The 17,044-nt window shown below is 61.9% G+C and overlaps 1 protein-coding gene across 1 annotated transcript in view; it reads left to right on the top strand.

Moving 5' to 3' along the window:
* Nucleotides 1-386: 386 nt before the first annotated feature.
* Nucleotides 387-17,044, top strand: part of AJAP1 (adherens junctions associated protein 1) — a 100,329-nt gene continuing 83,671 nt past the window's right edge. The window contains exon 1 of the mRNA XM_039842366.1: nt 387-799. Within this exon, the coding sequence (XP_039698300.1) occupies nt 771-799 (29 nt within the window). The 5' untranslated portion in view covers nt 387-770. The remainder of the gene's footprint in view (nt 800-17,044) is intronic.

Here is a 17,044-nt window from a genome sequence, read left to right as displayed (position 1 = left end):
GTGCGGCGGGCGCGGTGGGCGCGGGCGGCGGGCCCCGGGATCCCCGCGCGCCTCCTCGGCGCCGCGCCGCCGCCGCGCGTCCCCACGCCCCGCGCTCCACGGCGCCCTCGCCCCGCGCGCCTCCCGTGCCCGCCTCCTGGCCGCCTCCGGCGCCGCGGCCGTCTGCAGAGCGAGCGCTCAGACGGAGCCCCCGGCCAACTTGCGCGGCACCGCTCGGCGGCAGAAGCCCGGGAGAGCCCCCTGACCCAGCGGCGCGCGGAGGGGACCTGCGCTCGCCCGCATCGCCACCTTCCACGCCGCCGGACCGCGCCGCTCACTCGGCGCGGGGCTCCGACCGGAGGCAAGAGACACGCACCGTGCGCGGCGGCGCCGCCCGGCCTCCCTCCTCGCCGCCCCGGAGGGCGAAGCCGCCGCTCCTCCGACCCTCGCCGCGCGGCCGCAGCGCCGGAGTGCGCCCCTCCCGGGCCGGCCGCGCTCGCCGCCGCCTTCGCTGGGTCGCCCCCGGAGCCCAGCGCCCCAGCTGGAGAATGTGCGCCCCCGCGGGCCGCCCCGCCTGAGCCATGCGCCCCAACGGCGGCGGCGCGCGGGCCGGCATGGAGCCCCGCGCGGCCGCGCTCTGACTCGCTCTGCGCCCCGCGGCCGGCGGGCGGCGGGCGGCGGCGGACCGAGAGCCAGAGACCGGCGCCGCGGGACGGAAGCGAGCGGGATCCGGCGCCGCGCAGATGGCCGGGGCGAGCAAGGTCTGAGGCTCCGCTCCCCGAAACGTGACCATGTGGATTCAACAGCTTTTAGGACTCAGGTGAGCGACCCGGCTGGTTCCCGGGTGCCGGTGGGTGCGTGGGTGCCGGGCCAGGCTGAAGGGCGCTTTCCTCTGTGTTGCAAATAAAGGGACCCCCCCCCAAACTCTCCGCGAGAGGCGAACGGGGTGCACCGGGAGCCGGGTCGCGGCGCCAGTCCGGAGCTCGGAGCCCTACGGCCCCGCAGGGAGCGGCCGGCTCTCTGGGCTCCGCGCGTCCGGAGTCCGGGCAGCGGCACCCGAGGCTCGCGGCGCCAGCAGCGCAGTGTCCTGGCCGGCCGCCCCGGCGCGCCTCCTCCCGGGGCTGAGAGCGAGGCGCGGGCCGCTGGGCGCGGCGGGCTGTGCACCCAGGGCGGGGGCCGGGGCTGCCGGGCTTGAGCGAGAGCTTGGCGGACAGAGTTGGAAGAAAGCAAAGCCGAACGCCTCTCCTTCCGCCCTGCCGCTGCCTCGGGGCCCCGGCGCTGAGCGGGGGCCTCCCGGTTCCCAGCTGCCGATCCAGCTGTTTGCCGGTGACCTCCGGGCCTGACGGGCTCACACAGCTGGCTGGCAGCTGGGGCTGGAGACGCTGAGGTCCTGGGGGAGCGCGAGAACGCACCCAGCCCCCCCATCCACGCACGGAAACACCCGCGGGAGCACCCCGGAGCTTGTCTGTGTCCCAGACTCCAGGGCCAGCTGGACCGGGGCTCCGAGCCAGGAAGACCCTTTCGGCAAACTTTGCTCGCCTGCGATGGCGCTCGGGCTTCCACCTCTGCCTCGGGCGGCCCAGGGCCCAGCAGGGCACAGCTGTCAACTTGCGGGGCAGGCCGCCTCCGAGCCGTCGCCCTCCCGCCGGGGGGCTGCGCGGAGCCGGTGCGTTTGGGTCCCAGGCTGCCACCGAGAGCAGGGAGGACGTAGGCGGAGGCGGAGGCAGCCAGCGTGCGGTGCCTGAGTTCGTCCACTGGGATGCACTGCGCTCCCGCCGTGGGGACGGAAGGGCCGCCGCTGCCAGAGTCTGCTGCCCGGGCCGCCCCCACCGCCACCCGGCGCAGGCGGGGGGAGCGAGCCCTAGGGAAGATCAAGCGCGCGTCCTGGTTTAGAAGGCGACCCAGCTCGCACGACGCGTGCTCGCGCCCCTTGGTTTACCCACGGCTCCCCGCTCCGGGGGCGAAGACTGTTGACAACATCTAGTGAACATCGTCAAACGGTATTGCTGGCCTTTTTCTGGAAAGCGGCATCGCTTCTCCGAGAGGCCGGCTCGCGGACCGGCGTGGGCTCTAAAAGGTTAACGGGGAAGCGGATGTCTGGGTATTGGCTCGGCCTGAATCGATGCCTGTGCTTGGACTAGATAAGGTTCTGGACGCAGACAAAATGGAGCGGGCGGCTTTGCCCGTGACCTATCCAGGCGCTCTGCCCTCTGTCTCCAGGTCTCAGCCAGACCCCAGGGCCTTGGGAAAGGCCAGGAGGGTCCCCGCTGACCTGTGAGCACCTTCAGCTCCTGTCTGCCTCTGGGGCGGCCGTCTGGCACTTGATTACTGACTGACTGCTGGCAAGTTATTTGAACCGACATCTTTTTCTTTTTTATGACTAAGTTGCTGGATTGAAAGATTAGCACATTTTGATAAGGGGAGAGGAGAGTCAATGTCAGGGGGAGCCAGCAGCCCTCTGAGCATCCCCAAGCGAGAGCCGCCTGGGCTTTGCGTTGGGAAATAGTTCTGTTGCCGATTTTGAAGTTCGACCTTTTGTTTTTCCCCTTTCGGTGTTAGCACGAGAGATTTTCTGTAAGTGGGTCTCTGAGGACGAGCTGTCACCTCTTTGGGAGGCTGACAGGAGAGAGCTCTGTCATGTGCTGGAGCCGGCCCCTGGCCAGCAGAGGGGCCGTGCCCAGGGAGGGTCTGCGGGCTTCGCATCACCCCGGGGCGGCTCACGGTACCTGACAGCCAGGATCACTCACCGGAGACCTGGAATGTGCCTTTTCCTTGAAGTCAGCCAGTCACCTTTGCTCATTCTATGGCTCTCAGGCGAGCACTGGGCATCCTGTCGCCAGACTGGGCCAGGCAAGCCCTGGACCTGGAGCCCAGGTGGCGGAAGGCAGCCCCGGGCGCTGTCCGAGCCAGGGGCTCTCGGCTCTGGCTTCCAGGCACAGTCTGGGCTTGGGGTTTCGCTTCTGCCTCTGAGCGGAGCTCTGCGTGGCGCCTTTTCTTCCTCGGAAGGGGAAAGAGACTGTCTTTCTGAGCCGTTTCTGTGCCTTTTTGGCGGTGGCCGTAGCAAAGCTTCGAAGATACCTTCCCTCGGCCGGGGGCGGGTATCCCCGAAGGCGGCCAGCGGCTCTTCCAGCCGTGCTGGGGCCCGACATCAGCGAGCACCAGGAGCAGCTGGGGGCGGGGTGGGGGTGACGCTTACTCAGCAAGCAGTACAGTTCCGAGTTTGGCGGCCTGGTGGCAAGTGGCCTCTGAGGCTGCAGCCCTCGGTGGTGATGTCGCTGCTCTCAGGGGCTCCGAGCCTGCGAGGCGTCCTCAGGGGTGCAATGGCTAGCTGGGGCTTCTTCCCAGGCTGTGTCCCGTGGGGTCGCTCTGTCTGTCATCCTGCCCTAGGGTTCAGTGACCACTTCTGTCCAGGAGGCCTGGAGGCACGTGTGGTGGGGGTGGGGTGTGTGACAACATAATGCAACTCTCAACTGACGTGGGACACTTCAGTGTTCTCCACCCCGCGCCGTCCACGCTGTGCCACGTTGGGGCCTCGCTGCTGGGACCCAGTGGGTTGGCTGTCGCCGGCCCCGCCTGGAAAGTCCTCCGGCCCCCGTGGCTGTGCGGAGGCTTCGCAGGATGGAGCCAGGCGCTGTGCCCACAGACACGGCCCTCCTGGTGAATCCTGGCTCACACCCGTTTCCAGCTGCTGCCACCAAATTGATTGTGACTGGAATTCATGGAGCGTCGGAGGCTGTGATTCTCGTCAGGGGCAATCATGCTGGAATGGATCCCCATTTTAGGAGGCAGCTCAGATCTTTCCACCACATGGGCGTGCCCCTCCCCTCACGCCCGCCCCCCAACCCAGGGGGTCCGCTGTCCAGGCGGGGGAAGGGGCAGCAGGTCTGTTCCTTCTGTTGATTTACTTTAATCACTGGCTTCTTTTTCTTGGCATTGAAAGAGGTGACAAGTGTGGGGCAGGGCAGGCGGCTGCAGCTGAGATGAAGCCACGTCTCTGGGTCCCTGGGGAGGGGACAGCTCGCTTCCCCCTGCTTCCTGCAACCCCTGTCCCGGGTCCCCCAGATAGTGGTGGGACAGTGGCAACGCATCTCAGCCTCGTCGTCCCCGCCACCGACCTGGGCACCGTCAGCGCGCTTGGCGGAAGCGGGCCGGGCGTGTGTCCCCCGTCCTTCCTCTCCTCCAGCTCTTTGTGGGAAAGCCACGGGGTGCCCTGAGCATGTGGCCGCAGCCACGCTTCGGGTCGCAGTGAAGTGGGGAAACTTCCGTCCCCACCCCGGGCAGCAGCGCACAGCCTCCCGGAGCCCAGGGGCTTCTGCGGGGCTTACGTAAGCGTCATCTGCCTTCCGTGAGAAGTTGCCAAGTTTTCTTCAAAGGGTTACAAGTCAGTAGAGACCAAACCGATGTAAAGATTAGCTTGGAAAGCCAAATATATCCTTGATCTAGATTTTTGTGTTTGAAGTCTGGCTCGAGAGGGTTCCTTCTGCCCGGTGCCTTTCAGACTCGAGGGGGAGGCGGGAGCGGGGCGTCGCCGGCGCTGGGGCCCACGACCGGGCGGCCAGCCGCACCGTCTTTCCCGAGGACCCCTTCCAGGAATTCTACAGCCGCGAGTCCCAAGGCCGGGAGCGGGGAGTGGCAGTTATGTAACCCAGATCCACTCTCGGTTAATAGAAAGTCAGAGGCTGCCGCGTGCCCGTGTCAGAGCTTCCGGGCCCTCGCGCGGGCCCCCCGGCTGGAGCGGATCTGGCTGCCCGGGGGAGGCCCGGCGGCTCTAGCCCCGTCGCGGGGGGCCGCACTCTGTACCCCGGCAACCACCGAGGAGCAGCGGGGTGCTTCTTCAGTGCCAGCTCCTGGAGGCCCTTCCGGAACGAGCGATAAGGACCGGGTCCCCACCGCTGCCGGGGCCGGGTGGGCAGCTGCAGTTAGCTCGGGCCGGCCCAGCTAACTGGGACGCACGGGCGCAGGACGTGGCTCTGGGAGCCGTGCTGGGCTCCGGCGTCACTCTTCGGAAAGGGCCCTGGGGACGGAGAGAGGCCAGAAACCCATCGCTCCAAACCTCCACTAGGCCCCATGTGAGCCCAGATGGAGGGCTCACGTGTTGGAGAGGGACAGGGTCCTGCCCCTGGACCTTCGGGGGCCCGGGGGGCGGCCCGGGCTTGTGTTTATTTCTCTGTCCCCTCCCGCCCGGAGAAGCGTTGGCGGCAGCCGTGCCGGGTCCATCTGTGCTGCGACCTCCCCAGCCCGCCATCCACTGTGCCTCCTCTGTCCACTCGCTGGGACGCGTGCCAGATGCCGCACTTGCCCTCGGTGGCCGGCCAAGGAGGGCCGGCCGGGCAGCGCTGCCGCCTCTCTGCCCTCCCTCCGTTTCCTGCCCCCGTGGGCGGTTGCCTGGGCGGTGCGAGGGTCGTGCTCGGCTGCGTGTGACCTCAGGGGCTTCGGAAGGGGCGGCAGCAGCGGCAATGCCAGGACCTCGTAGCTGGCGAAGGACGGAGGGGGCGTGTCCGCCTGGGACACTTGGGAACCTGTAGGCGGGCTTCCGTTTGCGCTGGGGAGGAGGCCCGCTCTCTGTCATCCTTCATCGCCCCTGTGAAGGGGGCCCGGCGCGTGCAGACGCGCAGGGTGTCTGCGGGTGAGTGCATGTGTCCACGTGCCACAGCGCCCTCGCCTTACCAAGTATTGCCCGTGGTCGCTCGTCCCTAACTGCACGCTGAGACAAAGGGGACGAATGCCCGGCCAAGGCCAGTCTTAAGTTTAGGCCCTGTCCTGACTCAGACAGACATATCGTTTCCTCAGCCTGGCTATAGTGTTTGCAACTCCACCATTAGAGATTCACTCTTTTGGCTTGAGATTGCGTTATAATTGGAGCGCAGACATGTTCAAGAAGAGCCATTCCATTGAAGTCTTTCAGTCATTATCAGTTTGGTAGAAGCGAGAGCATCCAATTTTTAAGTGTCTGGGAGGAGGGGTGGGTGTAGGTGGGAAGACATGAAAGCAGCTAGCACAGGTCTGGCGGCGAGATGGGGGTGCAAGGTGCCACCCCAGGAGAACAGGCAGATGGGGGGGGGAGGGCAAAGGCAAACGTGTGCCTTACAGTTGAGCCGAGGTCACCCCTTCCCCTTAGCTTTCTGGGGACAGGGACAGTGTGTGCACCTATGAGGTTAACTAGAGACAGAGCAGTCCGCCTGGAACAGAAGGTTCTGGATGGCGTATGAGTCCGCGGCTGGGCAGGTGGGAGACTGTTGAGGGAGCTCAGTGACACACACACGCCTTAGGACACCTCTGTTCCTGTCCCAGATGTGAGCGGCAGAATCGGCACGGCACATGGGGAAAACGTGTCTGCTTTTTAACGAAAAAGGAGCTAAGATCGACACGCTCGTTACACCGGAGTCAGGCGCGCAGCACCAAGGTTCGGTAGTTTATACGTCGTGAGATGATCCGCTCGAGAAGTCTAGCTGACGTCTGTCACCACACGCAGTGATAAGAGCTTTCCAGATCTGGTATCGTAGCACCTTTCAAACCTGCAACACAGAGTAGTCTGGTGGGGCCAGAGGTGGGGCGGTGACGTGGGTGAAGCGGGTGGAGGGGACCAGCATCCCGTCTTAACGTGTGTCCTGGGACGTGGTGGACAGTTCTGTGAAACCCGTGTGCTCGCAACGTCCACCCGGTTCAGAGAAAACACCCCGGTCTCTGCTTTCAATGTTTCATTCACACCTGTAACTCACGCCTCCGTTTTGAGCACCCGAGGGTGCCCGAGCATGGCGGACGCCCCGCAGACTCAGAAATGAGTGGGTTTCTCTCCAGTGTCGAGAGGAGTCCCAGGCGGGGGCTAAAAACACTCTGATCCGGGTAGAGACCAGCACGGTGCAGGAGAAATTCCACATGGGCTACCTTTGTGTTTTGAAAAGTCCCAGTGGCCGCAGTAAAAGGAGAACAGACAGGAGAAATCGGCTTTACCGATGCGTTCCGTTTAACCTAGCACATGCTAAGTGTTTGCATTTCCGTGGGTCATCAATATGAAGTCGTATTAACGAGTCTTGATTTTATGTTCTCACTCTGTGCTTGGTCTCTGAAATCAGGAGTGTCATTTGTTGTCATCGGGTAGTCCCCCGTTGGGCTAGCCACACTTGGGGCACGTGGGAGTCACGTGGGGCTTGAGGCTGCCACGTTGGACCCTTTGCTATGAGCAAAGTGGATGCTGAGGAGCCTGCCGCTCCCCGGCCCACGTCTGGTTCGGGCACTGTCGTCCCATTATTACGAGCTCTGGGGAGGGCCAGCCCGGCCGGCAGCCCTTCTCATCCAACAGTGGACATTTGCCGAGTGCCAGCTCCGTGTGGGTCGGGGCCAGGGCCAGAGGCTGAATGGTGGGCCAGGTGGTGGCGGGGCTGCTGCTGCTTTTTCAGGGCCCACGGTCTCCAGAGGGAGCTGCCAGTTTGTGCGGACAGGTCGTTCATACCTGGTCGGGCGCTTCCCACCCTGGAGTGCAGCAAAGCGGTTTTGGGAGCCTGAGGAAGCAGTGACAGGGCCTGCCCACTTGTGACACAGGCGTCCGAGGCTGGGGTCCGTTCAGGGAGCAGTACGACCAGCAAGTACAAGAACAGGACAGGCCTGGTCACCTGCCGGGAGGCGGAGCGACCTGGGAGACGGGTCCAGCGTTCTCCTCGACTCCTGGATGAAGGCCGGGGTGGCAGACAGCCAGGGACCCCTGCCCCTCCTGGGGCACATTCCAGGGCCGGGAGCTGAGGGGGGGGCCTGCTCCGTCACCGTCACTGTCACCGTCACCGATGCTGACAGGCCGGCCGTGTGGCCCCGCGGAAGTACGGGGTACATCCCCACGCCCTGCTCTGCGTGAAGTCCCCTGGGAGCGCCGTTCCTGATGGGTGTGTGGGGAGTGTGAGGTGGGGTGCACGGGCAGCTGTGTGGGGAGCGCGTGCATGTGAGGTGTGAGCGAGGGTGTGCATGCGTGTGCTGTGGGTTTGCGTGTGAGTGTGTGTCATGGTGTCTGGGGCCCCGGGGGATCCGAGTGCTCATCATCAGGACTGGGGCCCGGGGGGTCCGAGCGCTCATTACCAGGAGTGCCGGCTCTGAGGAAGACACCGGCCTTGGGGCGCGGCTTCTCCTGCAGAGCAGACTTGCTGCGTTCACGGGGCCGAGGCTGTGGGTGAGCGAGACAGCGCGGAACGTGTCACGTGGCCCTGCTGGCGAGGGTGCAGAGCCCCGATCCCGAGGGCCTGGGGCGCACGGGGGCTCCTGAGGGATGTCCTTGCACCGACGAGCCTGCCCGTGCCTTCATGAAGCATGGACTAAGTGCGAGGCCCTCCGCTGGCCGCGGCTCCCAGGAAGTGGAGAGCAATCTGAGATGAGGGGACTTTGCTGAGGTGCCCTGGGTGACCGTTTGTGGTCCCCCTTTCTTGAAAATTAATGCAAAGAATTTGTCCTGTGGGGTTGATCCGCGAGTTGGCAGCTCCATCCATTCAGTGGCAAACTCTCTGAGCCCGGAGGTGGTGCCTGTTTTGATCTCATCTAAACCATTAGAGATTCATTCCTTTGGCACAGATTTTTTTCTTAGACCCCCGTACTCAAATTATGAGATTCTGGGGAAACCGAATGGCCTTCTTCTGGCCAGATCCAATAGTGCAGCTCCTTCGAATGAACATGGAGTTTCTCTGAGCTGTCGTGAGGATTACAGGCCAGGAGGGCAGCCAGCCCCAGCGGCTCCAGGCCAGGCTGTCTGGAGTTCGGAATTTACTGAGGGGCCTCGTGTCCCAGGGCCTGCCGAGCATTTTTGTGTGATGTCGTGGAATCCCTGCTCATGAAAAAAGAATGTTTAGGGGGAGGAAGGGAAGAAAAGTCTGGCATCAGATAAGCGCTGCTAAGAAACGAACATTCTCGATCCATTTGACAAGCGGATGTCACCTGTGGGTCAAAGGCCACGAAGACGGTCCAAAAAACCAGAGCCGCAGGCCAATGTCACTCGTGAATACAGCTGTCCCCACCCCCCAAAAAACTCCCTAACCTAATACAATAGCAAAATCCTTAAGCAGATACACTTCGGCAATATGCTCAAAGGTGCACCGTGAGGGGCATTTATTCCGTGGATGCCAGGGTGGTTCCAGTAAGTGCGGACTGTCCCATGAAAGGGCTAAAGAGGAAAAGTCGTACGATCATATGCATATGATAAATTCGATGCCTTTCTATGATAAGAACCCCCAGAAAAATGGGAATAGAGGGGCATGTCCTCAACTTGACAAAGGACAGCCACAGAAGCCTACCTCTGACTTCATACTTGATGTTGAGAAACCGGGAGCTTTTCACCTGGGATGAGGACCGAGGCAAAGACGTCTACTCTCATCACTCCTGTGCAGCATAGAACTGGAAGTTCTAGCCAGTGCAAGACAGAGAGAACAGGAAATAAAAGACTCACAGAATCCAGTCCGTAGTAACCGATGATATGATTGTCTACACGGAAAATCTCATGTACTATGCATAACACTCTTAGAACTAACAAGCGAGTTCAGCAAGGTTGCAGGATACAAGATAAATGCACAAAAATGAATTGTATTCCTATCTACCAGCAGTGAACACATGGACACTGAAATTAAAAATCCGCTACCCTTTACGATAACTCAAAAATGAAATATTTTGGTGTTAATTTAACAAAACATGTCATGCCGAAGACTTGTATGCTGAGAATGCACATGCTGATGAAAAAAAAAAATCAAAGTTCTAAGGAAATGGACAGACATACTATGTTCATGGATTGGAAAGTTTAGCAGAGTAAGGATATCGATATGAAGGTTGAACATAATTCTTAACAAAATATTTCTACACATAGATAAGATTACTCTAAAATTCATGTGAAAAGGAAGCAGGATGGCTAAAACTGTTTTTGAAAAAGAATAAAACGAGAGGAATCAGTCTCTCTGACGACAAGACTTATTATAAAGCTACCGTAAATATGGCTGTGTAGTATCAGTGTAGGGATGGATACATAGATCGATGAAGCAGAGCAGAGAATCCAGAAATAGACTCCCACGAATATGCCGAACTGACTTTTGATAGAAGTGCAGATTCGGTAAAAGAAAGATGGCTTTTTCAATGAATGGTACTGGAACAAGCAGACATGCAGAACCGACCAACAGACAAACAGACAAACAAATCTAGAATAAACAAAAAGAACAAAAAGCTTTAACCTGAGCTCACACTTTATACGAAATTAACTCAAAGCATCACGGAATTAAATGTAAAATGTAAAACTATAAAACTTTTAGAAAAAAAATGAGGAGAAAATCTTCAAGATACGGGGCTAAGCGAAGAGGTTTTAGACTTGACACCGAAAGCACAATCCGTAAAATAGAAAACTGAGAAATTAGATTTTATTCAAATTTAAAAACTTTGCTCTGTGCGAGATTCTATTAAGATGCAAAGACAAGCTCCAGGGTGCGAGGGAATGTTTGCAAACCACATATCTGACAAAGGGCCAGCATCCAAAATCGATGCCCATCTCTCAAAACTCTTCAGGAAAAGTCGAACAATCCACTTAGAAACAAGTATGCAGTAGCATTTCGCCAAAGAGCAGATTTAGATGGTAAGAAAGCTCGTGGGGAGGTGTCTGACATCATCGGCTATTAGAGAAATGCAAATTAAAACCACAACGAGACAACACTATCCACCTATCAGCGCGGCCGAAATAAAAGGTGTCGACAACACCCAGTGCTGGCGAGGATGCCTCAAACGGGCCCACTCACACCTGCCGGGGGAGGTGCACCTGAAGCCACTCGCAGAGGTTACGCGGGCACCCCGTGATGCTCCCCGCGCTTCCTCGGAACCACGGAGTCCCAGAAACGGAGGAGACGGCGGTGGCTGCGGGGGCGGAGGGGGCGGGGGGACGGGGGCGCCGGGGCTGCAGCCTGGCCACGCGAGGCGCCTTGTGGCCAGGAAGCGGTTTTCATCCTGATCGATCGTGCCGGTGTCAGCATCCTGCTCACGTCCTTGTCCCGTAGTTCTGTAAGATGTCAGCGCAGGGGAACCTGGGTAAGGGGCGCTCGGGGTCTGGCTGTGTTACGTCTTACAGCACATGCGACTCTGCACTTACATAGTTAATTTGACAACACTAACTGACATCCTCTACTTCTCTGTCAAAGATTAGCGCCTGATTGTCTTTTTGGGGTGTGTGTGTGTGTGTGGTGTGTGTGTGTCACCTCTTTAGGGCGCCACGTCCTCGGATCCGACGGCCGTCATGGGTGATGTGGAAATCGGGAAAAGGGCAAGACGGTTACTTTCCGAAATCTGCAGAGCTGCGATTCTTCCCCGCGTTTTAGAACGCAAAGCCCGGCAGCACGCGCACGCGCACGTGCGGCGTGCCCCACGCCCTGAGATCCGTCATCGGCGACAGTAATAAACGACCTGGTGCATAATTATTGGGTGAGAAGCGCTGCTCAGACCCTCCCATAAATTAGGTCAGCTCTGAAAATGGAGCAGGCTGGCCGGCTTCGGGGCCGCGCTCTGCGGGTTTTCGGCCGCACGCAGGGGCGGTCGGGTTCCCGTTTCTAGTTCAGTGAGACACGGGGCTCGAGTCCTGGAGCGGAACGTGTTTGCGGCTTTGCCGCTCCGGGGCACGTCGGTCTGTGCGCTGGCAGAGCTGCAGTGCGTGCGTGTGCGTGTCTGCGCGTGTCTGCGTGTGCCCCCCGTGCACACACGCTGTGCAGGCGTTGGATTCTGTGACAGGAAGCGCCACGTGCTTCTGAGGCCCCGGGAGCGACGCTCATTCCATGCATCTCCTTGTGTTTCCCTCTACGAGCTGCCGCGGGCTCCCCGGGTCCAGGCCCGTCCCCGGGGTGTGGCAGCTCTGCATCCGGGCACCGTTGCTCTCCAGGGGGACATCGACGCTCAGAGAGGCGCGTCGCTCGTCCGGGGTCACACAGCTCGTTACTGGCCGAGCTGGGATTTGAACCCGGGGCTTCGTGCACCTCAAGCGCTGTCACGTTCCTTCCTCCGTCCCTCACGGCTCCCGTGTCTTTTGGAAAATTCGCTTCTCCCTCTGCGAAGTGACTCATTGCCCTTTTGGGAAAAACAAAACCAAACGCAATGAAAGAACATGAAAGAAACGTGGACGTGGCCAGCTGTGACGTCGGCTCAGCACCGCGTGGATCCGAGCCCTGCACCCGGGTGGCTGAGGTCACAGGCCCTCCTGGCCCCCGCGGTCGACGGTCGAAGGGAGAGATCGTTCTGCAGCAAAGGATGAATGAAATGTCACAGAGGGGTGACAACGTCTCCGTGACACAGATACTGTTATTCAACCTATTTAATACTTGAAAGGAAGTATGTTGCCCACGAGACGGAGGCGCCCTCGCAGGCTGAGGGCGGGGATGGCCGGCCTCACGGGGGACGTGGGTCCAGTATGGCGCAGAGGCCCGGGTGACAGGGTTGCTCCCTGTGTGCTTACTGAGACATAGTTTGCCTACCACAGCGTTCGCCCACCTGAAGTGTGCCGGTCAGCGACTTGCAGAAAATTTGCCGTGTGTCACCGTCACCATAGCCCAGGTTTGGGCCGTTTCCGTCATCCCAGCAAGGTCCCCTGGACTGGCATCTGAGCCCGCATCTACCCCCGGCTCTGGCCACTGCCAGCCTGGGTTCGTCTCGACAGAGCCGCCTCGTCCGTGCGCTTCCCAGACACCGTGCACGATGTCACCGCCTGCCCGCCCCGCTTCGCTGAGGGACGTCTGTGTTGTGGCTTTCTCCCCCGGCACCCTTCCCGAGTGACGTGCCTTTTCCAGACGTGCCGCAGCTGCTTTACACACTCGGCTGCGGACGGGCGTTTGGCGACTCGTCCTTTGCAGTTAGTGCAAATAGCGGCGTGTGAACGTCCGTGTGCAAGTCTCTGTGGCTGTTCCATCTCTCGTCACCTCTGTGTACTGATCGCCTCATGGGGTCACGAGACGCCCAGATGCGTGACCGGGTCGATGGGAATGGCCGGGGCCAGGGGCCCAGGAGTCCGCCTCTTCCCACCAAAGAGAGGAGCTGACTGCACACAAGCCCCTGCTCGTCTGTTCGTTTTTCACGCGATAAACACTTCTTGGGTGTCAACCGTGTCTCCCTGTGGCGCTGCGTCTCGTGTGACAAACCCGAGTACCGCGGTTCACGTCCTGCCTTGGTGCAGAGATGCTGGCAGGGGCTCTTGGACCCGTTAGAGGGGGTCCCCAGCCGGCCTGGGGTGGCTCCCCCCAAGCCCGGAGGAGGGGGTGTGTGGCCTGGGGCTGGATGGGAGGGGGTTGGGGGGCCCCCGCCAGGAGCCCCCTCCCCCACCGCTGAGCCTCCCGCTGCTTAGCTCGGATGGCACGTTCCTTCCTGTGGGACAGGGGTGCCAGTCTAGGGAAGTCCACCCTCCTGGAGCAAGTTAGAGCACAGGACGTTAGGCTGTCATTTTAGAGGACAGAGTCGGTCTGGACACACGGGACAGACTCCCGGGGAAGCTGTCTGAGAAAGGGGTGTGGCCGTGGTGGAGACGGCGCGGCTGGCGGCGGGCGGTTCCCCTGCCACGCCGTGCCCGGTCCCAGACGCGGGGACCCGGAGGAGCGCGCTCTGACCTTCCCGGGCGGGTCCTCCGTGCACGCACCGCGTCCTGGGCCCGCGGGCCCTCACGAGTCTTTGCCAGCTTCTCAGCTGGTGTCGAGAGCAGGGCTCCCCACACCCGGGACGGTGCAGAGATCTCGGCTCTGGGGACCTGTGACGGCTGCTCGGTGGTTCTTTCCTTGTGCGTCATTGAGAAGGACTGTGAGTTCTTTTAGAGGCTTAGGGAGGGAAAGCTGTCTGCGGACCATCGATTGCATTTGCTCTGGGCACGAGGCGGGAGCTCGGCCACCCAAGTGTCACAGAACGTCCTTTCCTCCCCGGCAGGACCGAGGCAGAGCTCGCCAGTAGCCGTGGTCGGCCCATTTCGCGGAAGACGCTTGGGCGGAGCTCACGACCGAGCGGACCCGGTTCTAGCCCGCAACACGCCCAGCCCGGCTTCCGGCACCGCTGCCGCGTCAGAGTTAATTCTCTCCTTTTTCTAGAGGGGAACGCGGAGTAGCGACTCGCCCAAGGTCCCATGGCAAGGGAGCCGCAGAGCCGGGCCTCGAACCTGGGCGGCCCAGCTCCGGCGTCTGTCCTCTGAGCCGCGATGTCCTGTTCTCCTCTGGGAGTCAGCACAGGGGACGGGGTGCGTGTAAGGGACTTCACACCCGCCGGGCGCGGCAGGCGGCCAAACACGGGACGGGAGCCCAGCGCCCCAGCCCGACGCCCTGCCTGCCTGGCTCCGTGTGGGGCACCCCTGGCTGCCCAGGAAGCAGAGACGGGTAGGGCGCTCCCTGACCTTCGGCGGTCCGAGCCTCATAGTAAGGACAATGGTTACACAGGGTCCGTGGGATAATAAGAGTCTGTGCGCGAGGTCGGGGGCTCACCTGGGCCCAGCGGGGCGGCCACAGAGGAGAGAACTCACCCACGATGGGCCGCAGAGCCGCCGGACACGGACCGTGCCCCCCTGCCTGGTGGGTCAGCGTGTGTCCTCGCCCGGGTCAGCGCGTGTCCTCGCCCGGGTCAGGACGGCCTCGGGACGTAGGACGGACTCGGGGGAAGGGGCAGGTGGCGTCCGCCTGCTCGTTTCACAGGCGAGCCTTCGAGCGATGCTCCTCTCGGCTCGGCGTCTGAGGGACGTAGCTCCCCTTTGGTGAGAGTCCTATGGCCACCTCCCGGACCCCCGGCCGCCATCAAAAGCACACGCCGCACTGTGGCGTCCGCCCCCTAACTGCCGCCGAAAGCCGCCTCCGACGAGGGTGAAGAAATGGCCGGGGCCGCCCCACGGCCTCGTCTGCCTGCAACTGCTATTTGTGAAAAGTGATTTTCTCTAAAAGAATCAGTTTCCAGGCTGGACAGTCTGTTCCGTGCGCTGCAATGAGCCTCTGGCCCCGCGCGACCAGCCTGTGACAAAGGCCTCGCCTCCGGCACTTGGACAGTGGGGAGGGAAGCACCCACCAGGCGCCCACCCGTCCTCCACGGCGCCCACCCCCTTCCACCTGCCGTGAAGGGGACTTTCCGGGCTGCGCCCAGATGCGGAAGACGCTGCGTCCCCGCCGAGGCTCTGGTGGCTTTCGGAGGCTCGGTTCTTTAGGGAGCCAATGATGCAAGACAAGAGTGAGCACGTTTGTTTTTGTGACGCCGCATTTCACAGTCCCAGGAAATGGAGACGGAGCGGCCCCGCCAGGCGCCCGTCGGGTACCGTGCCGTGACACTCGCGGGTTCGCGGGGGCGCGCGCGGCCCCCCGGGCGAGAGCCTGCGCTGGGCCGACCGCGACCCGGTCCCGCCTGCAGGTCTCCATCACGCTCCCGGCCTCCCCCCCCTCGGCATCGTCATCATTTGCTTCTCTTCTCAGAGGCCGATGCTCCGGGAAACCCGAGCCTGAGCTCACTCCGCTGGCGGCTGATTTTCAGGTTCTGCCTCCCAGGGTCAGGGGCGAGGTCAGGGCTGTGGTTTCACAGAGCCAGCCATCCAGGCGGTCCCCTGGCCCAGGGCTGCAGCCCAGGCTGGCTCTGGGCCTGCTGGCTTTGTTCGGCGGGCACGGGGCGAGAGCCTACTGCGTGCTGGCGCCGTGCTGCGCTCGGAGGCGGGGGGCTCTTTCTGGCGCAGCAGGAGCCGAGAGGGAAGAAACACGTAGCTCTGCCTGGAGCAGTGGGAAGGCTTCCTGGAGGAAGTGGCACGACCCCCCTCCGGGGGGACCGGTCGAAGGAAGGCAGGGGTGCCCAAGAAGGAAGTTGCATGCCAGCGGGGGCGGGGCGGTCGCTGTTTATCGAGCACTTAAGGGGTGCGTGCTTCGCAGATGGGGCCGCGGAGGCCCCGAGCGGTCGAAGGACTTGCTGGGAGCTGTCCCCCAGGCCCCCGCCCAGGAGGAGCACAGGTGCAAGGAGCGGGCGGGGCGGGTGCATCCGGGTCAGCCTCTGGGTTCCGCGTGTCTGGGGAGGAGGCTGTGGGGGCAGCGGGGGGAGGGGCCCGGAAAGGTCACTGGGACCTTGAACGCCAAGGCCAGGGCCCAGCGTCTGTCCTGCAGGCGGGATCGCCATCGAAGGTCCCGGGGAATCTCGCTCGCTCGTCCTGTGTGCGTGTTCTGCAAAGGGACGAGGCAGACCCGGGGGAGTAGGATGGGGGGCGGGGGGACCACCGAGAGTCCGGGGGTCACCGCGGGCGGAGCCTCGTGTCCCGGCTGGTCCCGCGGTCCTGTGCGGGGGCCGCGTGGAGGACGATCAGAACGACAGAGGACGGGAGCTCTGGGCATAGGCCCCAGGGAGGCGCCAGGCTGCGCGGCTCAGGAGTGTGGCTGCGGCCAGTTGGCCAGCGACTGCCTGGTGCGTCCTCACGCACAGTTGCTCCTGGGAAAACGCCGTGCCGGGACCACACGGGACAGGCACGGTGGCTCTGACCCCCGCCCTTCCCCCGCCCCTCCCCGCACCCTCTCCGCCCCAGGGCCCCACCCTCCGCCTAGGGAAGCCCCCCTCAGGGGCCACTTGTCGCTCTGCCCACCCTGCACATCTGTGTTTTGAGGGGAGCCCTCGGGTGCGAGGCGGTGAACCGAAGGCTCCGAGTCAGCGTGGAGATTTCGAGTAGGGGATGGAAAAGTTGGGGGGACTTGTTTTCTCCCCTCCAAAGTACCGTTAGAGTGGCTGCTTCCTTCGGCCATGTGACAGTCAAACTTGTGTGGTAGCAAAGTGAAGGCCTGTCTTCAAGTGGCCTGAGAGGCAGCTGTCACTCGTGCGTGTGCGTGTGTGTGGAGTGTGTGTGTGTGTGTCTGTGTACGTGTGCGATGTATGTAGTCGTGTATGTCTGTCTGTTCATGTAGGTACAGCACACGTGTGTGTGTCTGTGGGGGTTACGTGCAGGGGTGTGTGGAACGGGTGCATGTATGTGGAAGTGTTTGTGCTGCGGGGTGCGTGCATGTGGGTGCTGTGTAGGGGTGTGTGTACACATGTGTGAGTAGAGTGTGTATGTGAAGGTGTGGCATGCTATGTAGAATGTATATGTGCATGTGTGTGCATGTGGGTG

This window comes from Pteropus medius, unplaced genomic scaffold (genome assembly GCF_902729225.1).
Source record: "Pteropus medius unplaced genomic scaffold, Ma_sr-lr_union100, whole genome shotgun sequence".
Taxonomy (NCBI): Eukaryota; Metazoa; Chordata; class Mammalia; order Chiroptera; family Pteropodidae; genus Pteropus; species Pteropus medius.
This window is presented reverse-complemented; position numbering and strand designations above follow the sequence as displayed.